The following is a 23,931-nucleotide window of genomic DNA, read 5'->3' on the forward strand; positions in this document are numbered from 1 at the left end:
ATGCAGACACCCCCCACCCAAAAAAAAAATAAGTAACTCGCACTTCACAAATGCACTGCTTGTGCATTCGAGTTTGGGAAGTCACCCAAAACGACAGATGTTCTGAAATGATTTACGGAGCCACGGTGTACATATGTCAGTTACCAGCGGAGTATCTAAAACTGATTGAAACTGTCAACTGTGATTCATGCTGTCCATAGTTTCATAATACCGTATTTATATAGATATATAAATGCACATAACAAAAGAGATATTGATCGAACCATACGTAGCAGCGCTTCCGGAGAAGTATTGTCTTTGCACAATTCATTGCGTGCCTTTTCAGTTATGTGCTGTCTCTCTCTCTCTCGTTCGGCTCTTTCCCCTATACTCGTGTGCTTCTTTGTATTGTGATCCCACATGGTTGTGTGTGAGTGATATAATGAGAAGGGCAAGGCTGGCTGTATGGATGTAGCCTATCAAACTGGATGCCATGGACCAGGGGTAGTCAACCTGTGGTCCTCCAGATGCCCATGGACTACAATTCCCATGAGCCCCTGCCAGCATTTGCTGGCAGGGGCTCATGGGAATTGTAGTACATGGACATCTGGAGGACCACAGGTTGACTACCCCTGCCATGGACGATCACAGATTGAGGAAACAGTATTCATGCCACTGCAGCTACATGGGAAAGGGATACAAACACACACCTTTTGCAAACTTAGTAATGGCCAAGGTACAAGCCCATTACATGAAACTAGAGGGTAAAACATCGCAGGCCAGTTCGAATGAACCACAAAGGGAGGGTTCATGAAATGGCTCTTTTCACAGAATCACAGAATCATAGAGTTGGAAGGGGCCAGACAGGCCATCTATTTCCCCTACATCCCGCATGCATTCCTCAAAGAGCTGAGGTTCTGAGAACAAAGTGTGGTGTAGGAACATAAAATAAGGATCCAGAATCAGCAGAAATCTGCTTCCTTCGTGCATAAGCTCCTGTTCTGTGTGTTTCCTGCTGATTTCCCTTCTAGCTGTAATTCAAAGTGTTTCAGAAGATCCTGAAAGACTTGCAAGGCAAGGAGACCTATTTCATAAATCCTTTTCACTGTTCATTGGGTCCCACGCATAATGATTCAAAGGTTTTTTGTTTGATCTGTTGATCTGGGTCTATCTTCTGTTCGATATGGTGCCCATGGCATAGAATACAAGTATACAAAATACAACTATACAGGTCTCTGCCCTGAAATGCAAACTAAACTCAACAGAAGAAGCTCCAGTTTATTTAATGAGACTTTATGTATTTGTTCTAGTTCAGACCAGTTTGCAAGACTTTGCTTTTAATGGAACTGTTTCACTGTGAATAGGGAAAATCCTAGAACTAAAACATTCACTACGTAAAGGTTACCTAGACTGAGCCCAGTAGCACCATAGAAACCACCAGCGTCTGAGGTATGAGGTTTCAGTAATCAAATCTCCTTTCATCAGGTACAAAGACTATGATAACTTTGATTGAGTCTCTGACGCAGAGCATGTGAATCCAGCTTGTATTGTGCCAGACTGTTGGTCTCCCCACAGCTTTTAAAGCTCTTTAGAGCTTCAACAGAGGTAACTTGTCCAGCTCCCAACTTGTGATTCTTTTAACTAGAGCAGGGATTCTCAGCCAGGGTTTCAGTAATCAAATCTCCTTTCATCAGGTACAAAGACTATGGTAACTTTGATTGGGTCTGTGACGCGGAGCATGTGAATCCTGCTTGTATTGTGCCAGACTGTTGGTCTCCCCACAGCTTTTAAAGCTCTTTAGAGCTTCAACAGTGGTGTCTTGTCCAGCTCCCAACTTGTGATGCTTTTAACTAGAGCAGGGATTCTCAACCAGGGCTCTGTGGAGCACAAGTGCTCCATGATAGTTCCCCAGTGGTTTCCCAGCCTTTCCCCTACACCAAGAGGCAGTTTGGTGTAGTGGTTAGGAATGTGGGCTTCTAATGTGATGAGCCAGGTTTGAATCTGCGCTCCCCCACATGCAGCCAGCTGGGTGACCTTGGGCTCACCACAACACTGATAAAGCTGTTCTGACCGAGCAGGAATATCAGGGCTCTCTCAGCCTCACCCACCCCACAGGGTGTCTGTTATGGGGAGAGGAAAGGGAAGGCGACTGTAAGCCGCTTTGAGGCTCCTTTGGGTAGCGAAAAGCGGCATATAAGAACCAACTTTTCTTTTTCTATATGTAATTTGGCAGAATTGCCTCAGTCTGAGCCTGTTGATTCCCACACATCCTACAAGCTTATTCCAATCTTTCCCCAGAAATTCCATTGCTTCTGTAAATATTCATTGATTTATTTGAAACAGATTTAACAGTCTCACACAAAAGATCGGTGCACACTTTCCCCGATGACTCCTCAACTGACACATCAGTCATACAATCACTTGGTCTTATGGTTACCTTTATGACTAATCTCTTAAGGTTACTCTGTCCAAGTCATTATGCCTGGATCGCCTCTTAAAGTTTTATGATGCTGCATTATATATCCAGATGCTCCAAATGCGTTAGCATTGCTTCCTAGAAGGTAGTTTTTCCTTATGAGATATCTTGGCAAATTTATCTACTCAGATGCACCAGATCTGAGACTGTGTCTGTTTTTGTCCATGTGTACATATGCCTTCGGAATTGAGCCCGATTGCAATTTCCCAGCGCACGCTAAAGCAACACTTTTGCACACTACTTTTAAATATGAAGAGTGCTGAATTGTCATTCCATGTCCAAGGGGTGGGTTTTGGGGCTGAGAGTATAGCTTGCCTTGCAAGTTCAGGGCAGAGACAAGGGCCTAGTCTGCACACAATAGATAATGCACTTTCAATGCACTTTAGAAGTAGATTTTCCTGTTCTGCACAGGAAAATCCAGCTGCCAAAGCACATTGAAAGTGCATTATCCTGTATGTGCAGACTAGGCCAAGATTTGAACCAGAGACTTCTTGATTTGTCCCTCAGTCAGAATATTGTATCCAAACGCAGCCTTTTTGTACACATGGCAAAACAGACACGGGGCGTGGCCTTTGTACATGAAATTTTGACCTAGGGAAGATGCCGTGATTGGGTGACGCAATAGGATGCGTTCTTGGATGCATCCTATTTTAGATTGTACATAAACCCTATTTATGAATCGTACATGTCGAGACACCTGATTCATAATGTGCTTCGTGCTCCCATTCGTATTGGTTGTCCTGTAACGTTCACCAGTCAACTGTTTGTGGTCCAGCTTTCCGAAAGCCAAACGTTTTTTGTACGTTAGCCTGTGGCCATTTCTTTTCCCTCGCTGTGAACGAGTTGAGCAGCGTCCCTGTTACCCTGCAGGAGGCCAAAAATCAAGTTGGATGAGTGAGTATCTTCAATCACCGTCTCTTGCATTGACTGTGCGTCTTGTTTTGCAGTCTCTGGCCTCCTCTCTCACTTGTATATGTGTTGCATAAATGTCTGCTGCTGTTTTTCAACGCCTTTGTCCTCTAGCCTGTGTGTTGAGTGGGCCTTTTGGTTGAGAACATTTGTCCGGAGTAAATAATGAAGAGGCTTGGGGCACCATTTATGCACTCCCTTTGTGCCGTGGCACACAACGACCAAACGACAGGCTGTCCTGTGGTTGCACTCCCATATCACACTGATAATGCATGCACACTGTAATCTGGCTCATTGTATGGCTGTCATTTGGCTCATGGGTCGGCCGTTTCAATGGGGGCGTCTGACCACAGGAAACAGATAGAGGGCCAGAGAGCTGCCGCGTGAACTGAGGCTTACAAGCATAGCGCTTGGAGAAACGTCATTCAGACTCCTGCTCCAGTGCCTTTGTTTTTGCCCAAGAATGATGAGGTTGGATGAAGCCTGAACAGAGGAGGCGCATAACAGAATCTCAAACAAACACCTGCCATTTGCAGACAAGCTGCTGAATTAATTCCCCAAGCCAGATCACATCAGGATAAGGAGGTGTTTTTCAATAGCCAAGTAAGGAGTCTTGCTTTGGAGACAGAGAAGGCCTACCAAGTGCCAGGTTTTGATTTAGCAAGGATTTCCTTGGATCGGGGCTCTTCTGATAACCAAGGATGCTCTGGGGCAGATTGGGAGGCTACATTGAGCCGAGCTGAGCCTCCCTTGGGACTCTGGTACTGTGGAAGAGGCTCCTTGGCTCAGACTCAACCAGCAGTGCTATTGCATGACTTGGCATACCAGCAGCCTCCTGGATAGTGGCCCCCTGGGATCTTTCCGGGCGTGTTAAGAGGCCTCTGAAAGCACCAGTAAAGTACACAAGGAGCTCTTCAGCAAAGAGGGCTTTAAATTGGATTGATCCTTAATGCATGTAGCAGGGGTGGCCAAACTGTGGCTCTCTAGATGTCCATGGACTACAGTTACCATGAGCCCCTGCCAGCACGCTGGAAGGGGCTCATGGTAACTGTAGTCCATGGACATCTGGAGAGCCACAGTTTGGTCACCCCTGGCATACAGCATACCTGTGACAAGGATGCCTGTACGGAAAGGCCATCACATACACAATCTATCAGGTGGTACTTTTCTTGCTGCCTCCCTTCATCTCCCACCCAATAGAATCATTTTGGCATTCTGCTGTCAGTCATCGGGGCGGGGAGGGGGGGAGGCATCTCTGCTCTACAAAGTTTAATTATGTCAGCCTCCCTGGGTACTCATTTTTTCTAAAACTGGCTGCTGAATTCACGAATGTGAAATATTCTCAATGGATTTGATTATTTCAGGGAAAGGGACGGGATGCTCTTTCTTCCCCACTTTCCAACCTCTGCAACAGGGGTAGTCAACCTGTGGTCCTCCAGATGTCCATGGACTACAATTCCCATGAGCCCCTGCCAGCAAACGCTGGCAGGGGCTCATGGGGGTTGTAGTCCATGGACATCTGGAGGACCACAGGTTGACTACCCCTGCTCTACAAGATCCCGGTTCAGTTGCCTAGGCACACCCCTACCTATTAGATTCAGCCTGGGACAAAATCTGCAAGAGACTGCAGGATTTGCACACAGATGTGGCTATCTAATACCGCCAGATTGTTGATCCAGCAAGTCTAGTATTGTCTGCTCTGACAGGCAGCAGCGTTTTCCTAGCTCTGCTGCCTGCTGCCTATTTTGCCAAGGACTAAGCTTCCATTGAGCTAAACCAAGAAGGTCAAATTGAGCGTAGGCTGACTAACTAGCAGCAGGAGCTCTACCCGGCCTTGCAATTCAGCGAGCTCCAGCGTGAGTTGACAGAGAAGATGAATGCGCTGCCAGAAACGGTTCCCCCTTTAAATCCTCACCGTGTACATTGGGCAGCTGGACAGTAATTCAGTCGTTTTAAACAAGCGCCTCAAAGAAATATCATCTCCAAGCCCCCAGCAGCGAGCTTTCACGAGACCGCGAGAAGTATTAAGCCATGACAATTATCAGATGAACGGAAATAATTAGCGAGTTAAGTATTGTTAACTCTCATATTTGTTTTGAGCAGGATGCGTCTGATTTCTTGCCGGAGTGCCCCCACGAGAATGCTCTGTTTTAATTGCCTTGATGAAACAGGCCTCCGAAATTGGCTGCCAGCCTGAACGTTAAACTAACTTCCCTCTGTGTAAATCAAACAGATTGTTCAGTTAAGGAACTGCTTTTGTCATAAATTACCAGGAATCAGTGAAAGGATCATAATTATTTTTTTTTACGTCATCCTTGTGCAGTATCTCCTCTCCAAAAAGGAAATCAATAAACAGAAATGCAAGGCTTTTCTGTATTTAACAATGGCATCGATCTCTAGTTTAGGCCCTGGTGAAAGTTTATTTCTATGTGGAAGAAATGGACTTGGATATGGAGCATGCTTTCCACTTCTAGTGATTGCTTCCGCTCATTGCTGATTCCTTTCTCCCTCTTGCGCCCCCCCCCCCATGTTGAACACATGATATTCCTGGGGGATTATTTCCCTATTCCAAATCCCCATATTTTCCATGAGGGGGCAAGCAAACATTTGAAACCTCCAGAGAGAGGGAGAAGCAGCTAGTTAGAGTTGATTTGGCATGGGAAACCGCAGGCAGGGAATGACTTTAATCTCTCTCCTCTGTCTTTCACACACTCCCCAAATCAGAAGATATATGTGTGGTGATATACACATAACATTTAATTTGGCCCTGGAAAGTAAGCAACCAGCAAGGTGTGACTGGAAACTCCGGCAGCCATTTTGTGGCTGGCACTGACTTCTGCGGCAGCCATTTTGTGGCTGGTTCTGCCTTTGCAGTAGCCATTTTGTGGCTAGCTCTGTTTCCTGCGGCAGCCATTTTGTGCCTGCCACAACAGGGTATCAGAATTCCAGGGTACCCAAAAGTTTAAAAAAAAATGGGGACCCCAGATCTGGCATTGCTCCATGGTGGTGGTTGTTTTTTTCTGTTTGCCAAATTTGAGATCCTCCAGGTGAAAGCCGCATCCCACAATCCTGCTGTGTTTGTGTTATTAGGCTCCAAGGATTTGGTCCTGCAATTGGGTTGTGAGCCTATCTTTTGCTGAGGCGCTCGTTAATCAAGACTTGCAAATGCAAATTGCCCATCAGGCTGAACATTCCTTGAATCTTTGACAAAAGAAGGTTATGGATACCCGTCACCCCAGATGTTTCTTCACAGTTGCAAAGAAAGGCCTGCAAGATGACATTCTAGCTTAATTCATTCTATATATGGGTGTAAATAGGGATGCCAGCCTTCAGGTGGAAAGCTGGGGATTCCCCCAGATTTACAGCTCATCTCCAGACTATGGAGATTAGTTCCCCTGAAGAAAATGGCTACTTTGGAGGGTGGACTCTTTGAAATTCTGCCTCACTGTCCTCCCCAGGCTGCATTTTCAAATTTCCAGATGTTCCCCAACCCACTTTCCCCCACCCCCTGCCAGTGACCATGGGAGACCTGGCAATTTTGGATGTAAATGATTTGTCAGGCTTCGAAATGGTGTGACCGTGTAGAATATGGTTGGGAAGCATAGCTGTGTACATGCCCACCCAGGTCCCCTCCCCTTCCCACCCCCTCCAGGCCCATCGTTGGCCATCTTGGGAGGAAGGTCAACATAACCATATATGATCTTATCACCAAGTAAATGTTTAACCAATTAAAATATATTTAACATTAGTTGACTCCTACCCATTCAGGAAACCCTTCCAGAGCCGTCAAGAAACCCCTGGTTTTGAAAAAAAAACGTGGTTGAGAAAGCCTGCCATAGGGCAAAGCATGATGACTCATCCAAGATCTCTTGGCCGGATTTTCTTTTCCCAGGAAACAAATGCAAGAGAGACTGCAAACTTTTCCAGGGAAAGCCCATGGCCCAGTCACCTCCAGTTTGCCTGGGTTTGTACTCTGGACATCGACCCCTCCCCATTAGACTCTGGCTAGTTCTTGACAAACCAGAAGGTCTGATTTTGTAGTTATTGTGAGTATATCTTGAAAACCCCACCATATTGAGTGCACCGTGAGTCAGTTGCAACATGCTGCCATTCCTGGAGCCCTCTCACAGTAAATCTGCCCCAAAGTCATAGGTCTGGAATAGTAATTTTAGTGCTCTGCTGCCCTTAGAATCATAGAATCATAGAGTTGGATCTCCTGGGTCATTGTCCAACCCCCTGCACTATGCAGGACACTCACAACCCTATCGCTCATCCACTGTCACCTGCCACACCCTTGAATCTTCACAGAATCAGCCTCTCCATCAGATGGCTATACAGTCTCTGTTTAAATATGGAGAACCCAACACCTCCCGAGAAAGCATGTTCCACTGAGAAACTGCTCTAACTGTCAGAAACTTTTTCTGGATGTTTAGATGGAATTTCTTTTTAATTAATTTCATCCCATTGCTTTTGGTCCATCCCTCTGGGGCAAGAGAGAACAACTCTGCTCCATCCTCCATATGGCACCCTTTTAAATACTTGAAGATAGTTATCAGATCCCCTCTCAGTCGTCTCCTCTCCAGGCTAAACAGACCAAGCTCCCCTAACCTTTCTTCATAGGTCTTGGTCTCCAAACCCCTCACCAGCTTTGTCGCCCTCCTCTGGACTCCTACCAATCCAGCTCCCTATCAGAAGCTATATACCTAGAGGCTGCATTAGGGGATGTACACTCAAAACTGGCAGCTTCTGCAATTGGGTTGAATTGGACATCGTTAATATACAATCAGAGCCTCTTGTGGCGCAGAGTGGTAAGGCAGCCATCTGAAAGCTTTGCCCATGAGGCTGGGAGTTCGATCCCAGCAGCCGGCTCAAGGTTGACTCAGCCTTCCATCCTTCCGAGGTGGGTAAAATGAGTACCCAGCTTGCTGGGGGGGGGGGGAACGGTAATGGCTGGGGAAGGCCCTGGCAAACCACCCCGTATTGAGTCTGCCATGAAAACGCTAGAGGGCGTCACCCCAAGGGTCAGACATGACTCGGTGCTTGCACAGGAGATACCTTTACCTTTACCTTAATATACAATATTTGTATAGTGTTTTTGCTACAGATGGAAAAGGAGTACTGGGATGTGTGAAGTACACAGAATTATATGTGTAGGAGCAGGACTGTTAACTAAGGAGGTGGTGAACTCCCCCTCACAGGCAGACTTCAAGCAAAGGTTGGATACACACTTTTCTTGGATGCTTTAGGATGCTTAGGGCTGATCCTGCATTGAGCAGGGGGTTGGACTAGATGGCCTGTATGGCCCCTTCCAACTCTATGATTCTATGATTCTATATATGGGAGGGAAGGCACTGGGGCCTGCACTAAGAACATCTGGAGAGCCAGTTTGGTGTCGTGGTTAAGAGCAAAAGACTCTAATCTGGAGAACTGGGCTGGGTTCCCCACTCCTCTACATGTAGCCAGCTCAGGAACCTTGGGCCAGTCCCAGTTCTCTCAGAGCTCTCTCAGCCACACCTCCCTCACAGGATGTCTTTAGCGGGGAGAGGAAGGGAAGGCGAGTGTAGTGAACAACAGTGTATACAAACCAACTCTTCTTCTGATCACCTGGCAGTGGCAAAAGCCCACACAAGTGCCCCCTAGTTTCTAAGCATTTAGCAGAAACTGCTCACAGTTCTTTCTCAGCAAGCATGAGAACTAGAAACTTGCTTTGTTCAAAATCTAACCGTGGATTGTCTTTGATAATATTTCCTCTATCCATAAAGTGCAGTCTGCAGTCTGTGCAGCCTCGATTTGACTTGGGGCTATGCAGGAGAGAGAGAGAGAGAACACTCATAGTGCAATTCACTCCCTTCCAAAACAATTGACTTCAAAGGATCCAGAATAGGTGATTTTGCTTAGGACGGCATTACCAGCATCACCATAACCGACTCCCTCCCCTGCACGCTCCTATTAGCATTTTAAAGGAGAGAAGCATCATTTTAAAGGGCAGGGCTCTCTTTCTATCTTTAAAATGCTAATGTCAGAGAAGGAGGGAGCCCATTTCAAATAGCAAAACTTAGTGAAACTAGAAAACCTTCTCCCCCAAGAGCCAGTGTGGTATAGTGCAGGGGTAGTCAACCTGTGGTCCTCCAGATGTTCATGGACTACAATTCCCATGAGCCCCTGCCTGCGTTTGCTGGCAGGGGCTCGTGGGAATTGTAATCCATGAACATCTGGAGGACCACAGGTTGACTACCCCTGCTGGATAAGAGCAACAGCTTCTAACCTGGCAAGCTGGGTTTGATTCCCCACTCTTCCACATGCAGCCAGCTGGGATGACCTTGGACCAGTCACAGCACTGATAAAGCTGTTCTCACAGAAGATTTTCTCTCAGAGCTTTCTCAGCCCTACCTAGCTCACAGGATAACTGTTGTGGGGAGAGGAAGGGAAGGTGATTGTAAGCTACTTTGAGTTTCCTTTGGACAGTAAAAAAAACCCCAACTCTTCTTCCTCCTCCTCCTCTTCCTCAAGGCGTCAAGGAAAATTGAGGATACAAATTGAGGATACAAAAGCCCATACTTTTCATTCTCTGGAAAGATAGACATGTGGTCATTATCTCCTTCTGTCTGAGCCCTTGCATCGTGCACCAGAAGTTTCTCCTACAGAAAACCCATTGAAATGCTGTCAATTCTTAGCATTGTGGTGCGCGTTGTATATCTCCCTTTAATGTCAGTGGTGCTCGAACAGAACTTCAGCGGATGGGGCTGACTCCATTACCTTCTGTGCAATCAGGAAGAGAACTAATGCACAGAAGATCATGGAACAAAAAGAGAAACATTTCAAAGCAAGTTAAGGATGAATGTCACCTAATGGTCAGGATTGCTTTCAGGTGCGATACAGATCTAACTTGGCAATCAGAGCAAATAAGCTAGACCACAGGCTATTTAAGCAGAATGGCTCATCTCTGGCTTGCTGATTACTATCCAGAAACTAATATTTTCCCCTCTTGGAGTGCAGCTTGAAATCAGATTGGTTGTTCCTTCCCCACCCACCGCCGAATCTGTCGCGTAAAACATTTTCAAAGCTGTCTTCAAACATTTTACAACACAAAAAAAGCTTTTATAGATATGTTTTTCTCTCCTGGCCTTAGTTACTCAGAAGGTTTTAAGCTGCATTTTTAAAAATTACATCAGCAGGCAGCTTTCTTTTCTGGCGATGCGAATTCTACAGCTACATTGGTTATCCTTATGCATAAATGCAATTCCAGACCTTGGCCCTATTACAATTGGGGAAAACAGACCGGTTTTACGGGCAGAAAAGATTCTGTCACCCAAGAAGCAAAAGACTACATAATCAGTGCTAGATCCGTGGGTGCAGAGACCAGGACCATTTCTGCACCGGAGGCTACACATTGGGCTGCAGGCTGGCGCTTGACCTGGGGCAAGTTACCCCGCCTCTTCCTGCTCCCGCATGGGGGAGCATTTGGCCTGGTACACCCCATACACCCCAGATTTATGTTCCCACAAGGGAGCCAGGGCAGCCAAGTTCCCAGTGCAGAAACGGTCTAGGATAGAGAGTTTGTTGCAGTTCTTTATTGTGACCCCCAGCAGGATGATACAGAGAACTAAAACTGAACTACAGAACCTCTCCAATAACCCTGACTTACATACAATACAGCACAATAGATCTTCCTGCCAGTGCGTGCTATTGATCAGTTTCAGTTTAAACTGATTGGATCCGGCAGTCAGGATCTAGCTGCACACTGACTGATTCCAGTGCCGGATTACGATCCTGTCTTGCGCCTCAAGCTAAAGTCCTCCATAGGGCTCAGGGCACAACAAACAGCATTTTTAAAAGGATAGAATATTTCCCAGCCCTATGTGACACTTTTTCAATATATCACAAGTCACAGATTTACTACTATGAATTCCCCAGCAATGTAAATGCTGTTCCCTCAGGATAGTGTGGAGAGAAAGCAGGGCTGGACACCAACTAAAGGTCCTGCCTCCTCTCCCCCAAGTTATCTTACATATTCATCCTGCCCATCCTCCAAAGAGATCTAGCCAGCTCACGTTGGTTCTCCTCTCTTTCTTTTTGGTGTAGTGGTTAGGAGTGTGGACTTCTAATCTGGCATGCCAGGTTCGATTCTGCGCTCCCCCACATGTAGCCAGCTGGGTGACCTTGGGCTCACCACGGCACTGATAAAACTGTTCTGACCGAGCAGTGATATCAGGGCTCTCTCAGCCTCACCCACCCCACAGGGTGTCTGTTGTAGGGAGAGGAAAGGGAAGGCGACTGTAAGCCACTTTGAGCCTCCTTCAGGTAGGGAAAAGCAGCATAAAAGAACCAACTCTTCTTCTTCTTCTTCTTCTTCTTCTTCTTCTTCTTCTTCTTCTTCTTCTTCTTCTTCTTCTTCTTCTTCTTCTTCTTCCATTTTCTCCTCAGGGCAACACTGAGAGGTAGATAAGCATGAAAGAGACTGACTGGCCCAAGGCTATAAAGTAAACACCATTTCAGGTGGACAGCTATGTCAGCCTCTGTAGGGTTGTGTGCTTCGGCATGGTGTGGCCACCTCGGCAATCACCGAAGCCCTAAGTGATGTGTAGGAGGCCAATGCCGTGGTGTGGAGAGGAGGAGCAGAGGCACCGCTGGTTGGTGTGCCACCACCACCTCCACCCCTCCTCTCCAAGTCGCAGCGCTGGCCAGCTCAGGCTTTGGTGATCGCCAAGGTGGCCGAATCGTGCTGAAGCCTGCAGCGAAAGAGAACAGTTGGCATCGAGTAGCACCTTCAAGGCCAAGGTCCAGGAGAATTCCAGGGTATATATAAGCTTTGGTGAGTCAAAGCTGTGTTCGTCATTGTGAGCATCATGGCTTTGAACCCAGGCCTAACTCTCAAGCTCTACCCCCTACTCACTATCTATGAAAACCAGTGCAGTGCACACTCATGCCCCTCTCTGGTGAGGCAATTTAGCTTGTAGTAATTTCAAAACTGGTTGGACTCGATGCCACACTTGAATGCCACAGGTTCACATGACAGGCAGTGATCCCTCTGATGCGGTCATATGTTTCACCGCTCTGAAAAATCTGTTGTCCATCTTCTGTTTATGATTCTTCTAGGAGAACAGTGGAGAGAAAGGAGGAGATTTTTAGTATGAATGATAGCCAGGATTGCTACACAGAGGGAAGCTGTGGCAAACCACCCCTGAACACCTCTTACCTCGGAAACCCTACGGCAGGGGTAGCCAAATTCTGGCTCTCCAGATGTCCAGTTCCCAGCTGGCAGGGGCTCATGGGAATTGTAGTCTATGGATGTCTGGAGAGTCAGAGTTTGGCCACCCCTGCCCTACAGGGTCACCATAAGTCAGCTGCAATTTTATGGCACCCATCAACTCCTGGGTCTGCCCTGCAACTGACTAGGCCCCAACCCAGGAGATGGGTGACAGTTGAATTCCTGGAGACTACAGATACGCAGAGCTGGAAGGGATCCCCAAGGGTCACCTAGTTTAGCTATCCCCCCCAAATTCTGCATTGACCTCTGCTCTATGCCCAGAGGAAGGCAATCCTTGAACCAATCAGTGAACAGCCATTCTTTGCGTGGTTTGCTCCAAGAACCTAGCTGAGCATGAGTTGGGAGGGGCCATTACACTGTGCACATAATGGTGGGATGATCCCGTCCCACTGACCAAAGATGGCATCTTTCTCCAACTTCTTCCTTTCCCTTTGGGGGGAATCCACCCAAAGGTCAACCCCATGAAAGCCTGAACAGATTATACGGCTAAGACTGTCCTGTTTGGGAAGAACCAGTTGGCTGTCTGGTCTTCCTCCAGCCCTTGGTCAGGTTTTACCCTACCCTTGAGTTGGCATACCCTGAAGTGAGGTGGCTGGCAGGGCCCATGGCTTCTACTGGAGCCCACTTCCTCTGTCTTCCTACCTAGGCAACCTCCCCTACTTCTTGTCTGCATACTCTTCCCCCCTTTTTGGCTTTAATTGTTTCACCACCCAGGTTTCCAGTTGTTTAGCATCATTGTGAATGGTGCAGAAGTGCTAAACTGCATACACTGGCCAGTGCTGATTGGGGAAGGGAACTGAGCATGGGCTTGGGAGCAGGAAAAAGATGCCCAGGCAGGTAGGGGCATGCAGGTGAAGGCGGAATGAGGATGCCACAAGGGGGCACTCGGTGATAGGCAGATGGGCACTGTTTGCCAAGGGGGTCCTACAAGACCTGGATTCAGATCTGGCCCTACTCATCACCTGCAATGGTGTATCAGTGTCCCTAAGTTGGACTTCCCCCAGTCCACATTGGGCTGCTCTGATTTAGGCAGCTTCGTACCACTGGCAGAGGGGAAAGGGGCAGGGAGGCGTCCCATTTCTGATCATGTCTCTCGCTTTTGGAGTCAGAGCTGAATCGCTCTGTGCTTTTCCACCTAGACCCCAGGGCATGTTTCACTGCAGACTTGACGACTCAGCGGGCACACAATAACGGTTAGGTCAAAAAGGCAAACGTCCCTACTGGCTACGGAACTGTTAAGCCAAGCGCAGTTTAAGACGCTTCCAAATCATGTTTAATTTATCTTCGGAAACCTGCACATAGCTATTGTAGCATTAGAAGAAGGAGGGGAAAGATAGTTCCATGTGCAAAAATGTTAGCTTGTCTGTACTGCTTCCGCTTTCGACTGCCCGCCTTCCACCCGATCGCTATATCCATTTTGTTATGTGCTTTTAACCACGCTCCGTGCCTGTTTCAGGAGTTTGACCCCCTTCTCTTTTCTCCCCGCCCCCCACCCCTAGCTGGTGAATGAGCAGCAAGAAAGCAGACCCCTCCTGAGCCCTTCCATCGACGACTTTCTCTGCGAAACCAAATCGGAAGCGATCGCAAGACCCGTGACGTCGAACACAGCAGGTAGCAGAAGCCCTCCTGATTCTGTCGTCCAAATTCTTTCTGTGTTGTCACATATTCACCCTCACCTTCCTCCTACCCCCTCCCAAATCCTATTTACTTGGTTGTTTTTTTGTTTTGTTTATTAAAACGTATATATCCCAGCTTTCCTCGTGGTTCAAAGCGGCTTACTATAATAGTTCAAAACACTTTCATGTGAAACCCAAAATAAGATAGCAAAACCACAGAAGGCCACCCAGTCCAGCCTCCCACGTTATCAGGGACTTTAAAATCACACAGTCCTGACAGATGCTTGTATAATGTCCTAAAGACTTTCCATGAAGAAGATTCCATCACTTTCCGAGGCAGCATATTCCATCAACGAACAGCCATCAGAAAACACTCTGTAATATTTAAGTGGAACCTCCTTTTCCGTAATTTGAACCCACTGCTCCTAGTCCTGGTGTCTAAGACAAGATGGCCCCCTCTTCAGCATGCCTGCCTTTTATGGAATTAAGTACAGCTATCCAATCATCCCTGAACCTCCTCTTCTCCAAGCTACACATACCTGACTCTCTCAGCCTCTCCTCGTAAGGCATGGATTCCAACCCCTCCACCATCCTAGTCCCCCTTCTCTGAAATACATTCCAAGTTGTCAATACCCTTCTTGAACTGCAGCACTCAGAACTGGATACAATATCCCAACTGAAGTCAAGCCCAGGGGTAGTCAACCTGTGGTCCTCCAGCAAACGCTGGCAGGGGCTCATGGGAATTGTAGTCCATTAACATCTGGAGGACCACAGGTTGACTACCCCTGGTAGCCAATGGCGTTCTCACAGAGCAGTTCTGTTAGCACTCTCTCAGCCCCACCTCCCTCACAGGGTGTCTGTCGTGAGGAGAGGAAGGGAAGGCATTATAAGCCGCTTTGAGATTCCTTTGGGTAGTGAAAAGCGGAGTATAAAAACCGACTCTTTTTCTTCTTACCATTTCAGCTATTTTCCCAGTGTGGAGTAACTGACTTCTCAGTTGGAGAAATGGCCCAGTGTCAGTTTTTTACTATTACAGTTGTAGGAGTTGTGGGGAGAGGAATGGAAAGTGTTTGCAAGCCGCTTTGAGATTCTTTTGGTCAGTGAAGAGTGGAGTATAAAACAAACAGCTCCTCCTCAAGTCTTGGAAATATCTTGGACCATCTGGGGCAAATCTGGACCGTCACAATCCAGTGAGGCTCTGAATCAGATGGGAAGAAATGGATGCCTATTTCCGTCTTCACTTTCCTGCAAAACTAATGCATATTCCCAACTACTGGTTCTAGTGGCAGGAAGAGTTCCCACTTGCAGCAGTATCTGAACTGGAGCGGCTACACGTGTGTCAGCCCACCCCCAGTCTTTGCTCGTCTTTCCCACACTGCTTTCTTCTTTCCAAAAGCGCCCGTCCTTTTGCAGTCCCTTCAGAAGGACAGAGATGTCTCTCCTAACGCTTCCTTTAACTTTCTTTTTGAAGATCTGGTCTTCTCCCAGAAAAATAAATAATGCATGATCAGTGCACATCTGTCGGCATGCATACTGGAGAGCGTTTTTATTTCTTTCTTATAAAAAGCACATGAAATTAAAATGAAATTAGGGAACTGCACAGTCATCGCAGGAGGAGGGCTGTAAACAGGGTAAGTTGTAGAGGGTTAGGAAAGAAAATGCTTAAGGCTGCTTTCCTCTCTGATTGTAGCGGGACTTCCCTGGGGAAAGGGTTGTGGCCTTCTGGAAGAGCATCTCCTTGGCATGCAGAAAGTCCCAGATTCAGTCTTTGGCAATTCCAGTTGAAAAGGATTAGCTGGGAGGTGATGTGAAAGATCTTCACCTGCGGCCTTGGAGAGCTGCAGCCAGTCTGAGTAGAAGAAGAAGAAGAAGAGGAAGAAGAAGAGTTGGTTCTTATATGCCGCTTTTCTCTACCCGAAGGAGTCTCAAAGTGGCTTACAGTCGACTTCCCTTTCCTCTCCCCACAACCGAAACTCTGTGAGGGAGGTAGGCTGAGAGAGCCCTGGGATTACTAAAGAAGAAGAGTTAGTTCTTATATGCCACTTGTCTCTACCTGAAGGAGTCTCAAAGCGGCTTACAATCACCTACCCTTTCCTGTCCCCACAACAGGCACCCTTCGAGGTAGGAGAGGCTGAGAGAGCCCTGATATTACTAAAGAAGAAGAAGGGTTGGTTTTTATATGCCGCTTTTCTCTACCCGAAAGAGTCTCAAAGTGGCTTACGTTTGCCTTCCCTTTCCTCTCCCCACAACAGACACCCTGTGGGGTGGGTGAGGCTGAGAGAGCCCTGATATTCCTGCTCGGTCAGAACAGTTTTATCAGTGCCGTGGCGAGCCCAAGGTCACCCAGCTGGCTGCATGTTTGGGAGCGCAGAATCGAACTCGGCTTGCCAGATTAGAAGTCTGCACTCCTAACCACTACACCGGTATTGACCTTGATGGACTGAGGGTCAGATTCATTTTAAGGCAGCTTCATGTGTTCTGAAGAAAGCATGTGCAGGATAAGGCCTATGAGGGTTTTTAACAGAGGCATACAGGGTAGCCAAAGTTCAAGTCTGTGTGTACATCTAGTGGTGGTGGAAAATGCCGTCAAGTTACAGTTGACCCCCATAGGGCAGGGGTGGCTAAACTGGGGCTCTCCAGATGTCCATGGACTACAGTTCCCATGAGACCCTGGATACTGCTGGCAGGGGCTCATGGGAATTGTAGTCTTTGGACACCTGGAGAGCCACAGTTTGGCCACCCCTACCATAGGGTTTTCAAGTCAAGAGACATTTGGAGGTGGTTTGCCATTGCCTGCCTCCGTGTCATGACCCTGGTATTCCTTGGTGGTCTCCCATCCAACCACTAGCCAAGGCTGACCCTGCTAAGCTTCCAAGATCAGATGAGGTCAAGCTAGGCTGGTCTAGCCAGATCTGGGCATTGTACATATACACTTCAGCTATTTAAGTGTACCTCTGTAAAATGCAGGAAGCATGAACGTGACCAATGCACGTATCACACAGATATTCTCATCAGGGAGTCACAAACAGTTGCAACTCAAGGGTGAGGGTTTCCTCAACAGCAAATGGATTCATCTTTGCTTCCAGGACTTGCACGTGTCCACCCTGGGGACTGTCCAGCAGATGTGTACTTCGATTCCCAGGTGTTTTGGGTGGGGAGAATTGCATGTAAGGAGAAGAGTCCTTGCCATGCTGTTTTCCCAAACTGAAAGGGCCCCAAGGAGCTTTTATTTGACCCACTGGGGAAACTTATATGCAGATTATTGGTATGAAGATAACCCCCAAGAAAGATGAACGGTGGTCTCACAAGCCCATTTCATGACCAAAAAAGCTGCAGGAAGAAAGAATTACTCCCCCTTTCCCTGTGTGTCATGGAATCCAAATCTGAAATGCCTAATCTAAATTCTATTCTCATAGCCTGATCTAAATTGTACCCAGGAACTCCCAGAAAACATATGCTTGACCATTCTCAAGACTCTCAGACCCAGTTCTGGGATTTCATACAGTCAGAGTTTCAGGGCCACCTCTGTCTGATGCAAGGTAAACAGAGCCACAATGTATCCAAATCTCCTTAAAAATGACTACAGTGCTTCCTTTCCATGAGTGTGGGCTTTAAGACCTTGCTAATCACTTTAAAAGGGTTAACTTGCAGGCCAATATCATCATAAATTCAGGGAGCAAAGAAACCCTGGATAATAGTTTGCCTAGGAAGGCTGCAGGAAACCATCTCAACCTGTATGTCACCTCTCTCAAGGGCCAGCACGGGGGGCTTAAGATCTGTGTCAATAAAAAAAGGAACGCCGGAAGGGCAAACTCCAGTATCCAAACAGGAGATGCGACTTCACTCCTCCCTCCGCACCAGTCTCATTTAGATAAATGAAGCTGCTCATAATTCTCTTGAGTGACATCCCAGCACGGCTTCTAGACCAGCTCTGCTGACGCTACAGATTTCTGATTGCTAAATTTTCAAGTGTTTGAACATCTGGGGCGGCACGGCTTAGCCGGCTTGGCACAAGAGGATTTCGACAAGTCCACGAAAGGCATCGGCAAGCTATTCAGCAGAACAGGAAGGTCACCGTTGCGATCCTGCCAGATCTTTGGGACTCCTGGAAACAGGGAGTGTCTGACAGAGAAAGGAGGGAACTGTTGCATCTCCCTGCTGAGCATGAGAGCATGAGAGACCCCCTGCAATGTTATCTGCAGGGAATGGGCTCCTCTTGGATTGTGAGAAATAACATATCTAGCTGGAATAGAGCCTCCAGTGGTTGGCCCTTGCAAGCGCAATCCCTAAGGTGGAATTGCATGGATCACAGAATCATAGGGGCTTTTTGCACGCCTTCAAAATAGCACAATGGTTGCCAATTGAAAACGCTACTGATTTGCTGTTTTGCACAATGTCGTCGACAATCTGCCACACACCTGAAACCAATCTGCAAAAAGCACTTCCTTGTAGCGCTTTCAGGGAAATCCCCAAAAGTGGATTCACCCTCCGGAAAGCGATACACTCCTGCAACCAATCTGCAACACTAGCGAAAAAGACCTGTGCGTTAACATTGTTGCGGTTTCTACAAAGTCCCTCCCCCTGGCTCTCCTCTCTGATCTTCCGGCGAAGCGATCGCCATTTTATTTTCTCCGAGCGAGCGGGGATAAACGCACCAGCGAGCCTCTTTCTGTTTAGAGGCTTCCCTGGCTTCAGTCCTTCCCCTTTAGTCACTAAGCACAAACCACAGAAAAGCCCGTTTGCTGATGTATTTTCCCATTAATTTTTACACATTCATTCAGCCGAAAATCGGGCCCGTGAGAGGGGGGGGGATTTTTTTTTTCACTCGGAGGGAGCGTGGCAACGATCAAACGATCAAACGACAGCTCAAACACATTAGGCAGCTGGATGGGTCTCTCCGTTGCAACGAATCTACACAGATTAGTTACAATGGGTCTGTTTTTTTTTAAAAAACCTTTCTTAAAGGGAAAGGGGCTGTTTGGGAGCATGCTAACGGCTGCCCATTGGCTGCTTGACGGCCAGGGGCGGGACGAGCTCGGCAATAGCGCTTCCTTTCTAGCGATTTCTGCCGAGACCGGAAGCCTGTGGGAAACGCTACAAAACGCAACTGGATTCCACTACAAAGGCAGGTATGCATAACGACGAATTGCACTATTTTAAATGGCGATTTTTCATTCAGCAACCAATTTGCTACAAAGATCCCGGTGCGTAAAGCCCCATAGAGTTGGAAGGGGCCATACAGGCCATCAAGTCCAACCCCTTGCTCAACGCAGGATCAGCCCAAAGGATGACCGAAGATGAATCCAAACTTTGTCGTGATCTTGCTATTGGCGGTGTATCAGAACCAATAATTGCCTGTTTCTCCTGTGACACAAAAGGCAGTTGAGTACCTATATCCTAACTTACGGCGAAGAAACTTCCGTCTCTGAGGCATCTCCAACATTCTGGCTCACTCAGTTGGGTAATTATTTCCCACATGGAAATGAGAATCAACAGTGGTCTTCTCGAAATGGCTGCAATTAGCTGATCATGAAAATATATATCCTCCCGCCCACCAGGCCAAGCTCTCTTATTTCTCTATAGTCTTTGAGGTTGCATCTGCTCGGATTGTGCCTTCTTTGATTCCCATGTTTACTTTTAATACACAGAGGCAACCGGCTCATCACAAGAGCCATCTGGGCATGCCGGACAAATAACATATTCCGCTCAGAATCACGCTTTTGATAAATGCTCTTCCCGAAGAAACGTATGATGGCACAAAATAGTTCTCTAAAGTTTTTAGGCATCTTGAGAACAACAATTTCCCCTGTGATCGATATGCCTCTTCCATTTTTGATAAAAGCCACTGAAATACTCAGCTGTGGTTACCAGTCTTTTTGAGCCCACTTCAAACACATACCCTTGTGCTCTTGGTAATGAATCTTCATTTCAAAAATTGTCGTTTGGAGGTGTCTTTTTCCACCGGGAGACTTGAGACAAGAGCGGAACAGCAAAATGGTTTTGGAACTAAGGAGCATGAGGAATCAAAGGGCCCCAGGGCCCAGGTGAGGCTAGCAAAACAAGGTGCTCTGGCAACTGCAGAGACCCCTGGGAAATTATGGATCAGTCATTTCTTACCTACCCTAGGTGTTAATCACTTTAAGCAAACTAGGGCTCATTCCGCACAGATGGGATAATGCAGTTTCAATGTGTTTTGGCAGCTGGATTTTCCTGTGCGGAACAGTAAAATCTACTTCTCAAGTGTGTTGAAAGTGCATTATCTATTGTGTGCAGAATAGGCCCAGGGAGACTATAATTCCAGAGGAGTAGCCCATACGGGGAGGGACCGTGGCTCAGTGCATGCAGAAGGTTCCAGGTTTCATCCCTGCCCTCTCTAGTTATGGATCAGGTGGTAGGTGATGTGAAAGACCTCTGCCTGGGACCTTGGAAAGCCACCTCCAATCTGAGTAGACAATACTGACCTTGATGGACCAAGAGAAGAGAGAAGAGATTTGCTCTGCAGGTTGATTGTATTGATTCTCTCTGCATCATGAAGAAGAGAACGAAGAAAAGAGCTGGTTTTTATACCCCATTTTTCACTACCCGAAGGAGTCTCCAAGCAGTTTACAATCTCCTTCCCTTGCTCTCTCCATAACAGGCACGCTGTGAGGTAGGTGGGGCTCAGAGAGCTCTGGAAGAACTGCTCTGTGAGAACAGCTCTAACAGGACTGTGACAAGCCCAAGGTCACCCAGCTGGCTGAATGTGGAGCAGCTGGGAATCAAGCCAGGCTTGCCAGTTTAGAAGCTGCTGCCCTTAACCTCTATCCGCCTTGAGTCCAAGTGAGAAAGGCAGACTATAAATGTGTAAGTAAATAGATAAATAGATAGATAGATAGATAAATAAATAAATAAATATACTGACCTAGATAAAACTAAACTGCATTCTTTAAAAATTTTAAAATATACATTTAAATTTCATTTTAAACAATGACCCAATAAAGGTGATTGACTTGCCAATTTGTCAGAGGCTAGAATGGAATGGAATAAAAGAGCCTCTTGTGGCGCAGAGTGGTAAGGCAGAAGACTCCTTGTTTCATTTGACGTACCTCAAATAACAAGAACCTCTTGTACCACAGAGTGGTAAGGCAGCGACATGCTGTCTGAAGCTGTCTGCCCATGAGGCTGGGAGTTCGATCCCAGCAGCTGGCTCAAGGTTGACTCAGCCTTCCATCCTTCCGAGGTCGGTAAAATGAGTACCCAGCTTGCTGGGGGGTAAATGGTAATGACTGGGGAAGGCACTGGCAAACCACCCCGTATTGAGTCTGCCATGAAAACGCTAGAGGGCGTCACCCCAAGGGTCAGACATGACCCAGTGCTTGCACAGGGGATACTTTTACCTTTACCTTTTAGAATGGAAGAAGTTGTACAGATTAATCCAAATTGTTCCTATATATACTAGGAAATGGGTTTCACAGAATCTAGGGAGTCTAAACTGTGCATTACTATGCAGGGTCGCATCCCTCTAAATCCATTTATTTCAGCGGGCTCAGACTACAGGGACTCTGCCTCGGATTGTGCCGCCCGTCACTTTTCATCTTCATGTTCTGCCCCGTGTTTCAACTCTCTGTGGATCTCTCTGACGTGGTGGGTTAGTTATATGTTTCGACTCTGCTGTTTCTCCTTCCCCTGTGGGCTGTGTTGGTCCGAACCGTCCTCTTCTCCTGTCAGTGTCAGTCCGTTCGGCCCCTCGTCTTTAAGCCCCCACCCTTTCCTCAATTCACACAATCTCCTTTCTTCCCCTCTCTGGTTTTTAAGGAGCTCTGTGCCACCTTAAGGGCAGGGAACAGAGGGAAGCAGTTTTCCCACACTTCATCAGAAACCGTGGTAGGTAAAGAATACACAACAATAATAGCCATATAATAATAATAATAATAAGCTCCTTCCAAACCCATCAGGGCGACATGTCCCATCCCAGATGGAGGGAGATCTGAGGGAGAATCACGGACCTGTGGTTATTTTGGCTACGTTTTTTAAAAATCAATGTAATTCCTAGCCTATACAAAAATGAGCAAGTCCACATATTTATCTGAATGCGTAAAGGGGATCTTGCGTCCCAGGAAATATGTTTAGGGTCGGTGACTTGAGGCCCTCATCCCGCTGTAGTTGTGTGCAACTAATTCTGGGGTTGCGATTTAAAAAAAATACACATCACCACACAGTCTCGCGGTCTGTGCATGGATTCCCACTTTGCCAATTTGGCCATTAGCAGCAGACAAATAAGAGAGGGGGAACATTAGTGATGAACCGTGGGATGTATTAGGCGCAAATATAGATAATAACATATGAATTGCCTGAACTAAAGGAAAAGACCCAGCCAAAATGAAACATTTTCAGGTTCCGTTGGTCTTTTGAATTGGATTCTATGACACCGTCGGTCTAACTTTTCCAGGTGCTGTCACACTCATTTTCTCTGCCTCTAGCCCAGGGGTAGTCAAACTGCGGCCCTCCAGATGTCCATGGACTACAATTCCCAGGAGCCCCCTGCCAGCGAATGCTGGCAGGGGGCTCCTGGGAATTGTAGTCCATGGCCATCTGGAGGGCCGCAGTTTGACTACCCCTGGAGGTGTTTGAGAAACACTGGTCTGCACAGGAAAATCCAGCTGCAAAAGTACACTGAAAGTACACTGAATCCTACACATGCGAAATGTGCCCAGGAGTGTGAGTGGCAGAAGAAATGAGTACTGCAGTGGCCAGAGAGAATGGTGAAGGTCACAATGTCCTAGGATCCAAGTCACGGTTTTCGTTGGGGAAGTTAAATACGTACTTCAAGTCCATGCGCTGAAATGAACAGGGCTGCAAAGAGTTCAGCTTTGCCTGAATGGCATCTGGAATTTTCTTGGCGTTCGTGTTTACTGAACAAAACACCCGTTACAGTGTGAGCGATCCTAACAGCTTCCGATTCGGATTAAAAACGTACGTCAACTCCAACTTCAAGGCTCGCTCGTTTTAGCATTAGTGCTGGCTGATTATCTATCTCTGCATTCCTAATTAATTGACATCCCGAAACAATATGCAGAAATGGAAGAATGAATTAAAAGTGAACAATAGCTTCTGTTTTCATTTGGGTTCTAATAAATGGTTCTTGATAAACCCTGGAGGATCATTTACAATGTAACAGGCTGTTTAAAAAAAAAAAACAACTTGTTCATTGCTAGATTCATTCATTTTTCCTGCTCCTTTGAAGTACAGTCACAAAATGGCTTAAATTAAACATGATGGGGGGGAGGGGGGGTTGCACATGCTCTCTCTACATGTAGAAATCCAGCAGATCAGGAGGAAAGTCATAACTAAAATCGTAATACAGGCTCTGACTTTTCAGGAAGGATTTTTAAAAATAATACCGGAGATGTCTTTTAACTACACTGGAGCCTTTATCCTTGAAGTTTTCTTTATTTACACAAAGGAAGAATTTTTTTTTTTAAGTGGAAGAAAAATGTTTCTCTGCTGCACTATGTTCTAGTCTGGTCTCTGGAGGGCTATTTTAAAGACTAACAGTCAATTGTAGTACAGTCTGCGGATATCTAAATCCATAGAGTGGGGCCAATCTGACATACAACAGAATTTCTTGCATACTTGGGTCTGCAGAAAAATCTTTTAAAATGCATGGGGAGGGGGAGCAGTCTATCTGCTGTATCATCCATCAG

The 23,931-nt window shown here is 46.8% G+C and overlaps 1 protein-coding gene across 7 annotated transcripts in view; it reads left to right on the forward strand.

The window, feature by feature from the left end:
* The window catches only part of PEX5L (peroxisomal biogenesis factor 5 like), a 169,604-nt gene that overhangs the window by 110,079 nt on the left and 35,594 nt on the right, over positions 1–23,931 (forward strand). For 5 of the 7 annotated variants that reach the window (XM_077348314.1, XM_077348310.1, XM_077348312.1 and 2 more), the window contains 2 exons: positions 14,132–14,243; positions 22,043–22,111. In XM_077348314.1, coding sequence (XP_077204429.1) covers positions 14,132–14,243; positions 22,043–22,111 — 181 coding nt within the window. The remainder of the gene's footprint in view (positions 1–14,131; positions 14,244–22,042; positions 22,112–23,931) is intronic. The other 2 variants (XM_077348313.1, XM_077348316.1) reach the window with 1 other exon arrangement.

This window comes from Paroedura picta, chromosome 8 (genome assembly GCF_049243985.1).
Source record: "Paroedura picta isolate Pp20150507F chromosome 8, Ppicta_v3.0, whole genome shotgun sequence".
Taxonomy (NCBI): domain Eukaryota; kingdom Metazoa; phylum Chordata; class Lepidosauria; order Squamata; family Gekkonidae; genus Paroedura; species Paroedura picta.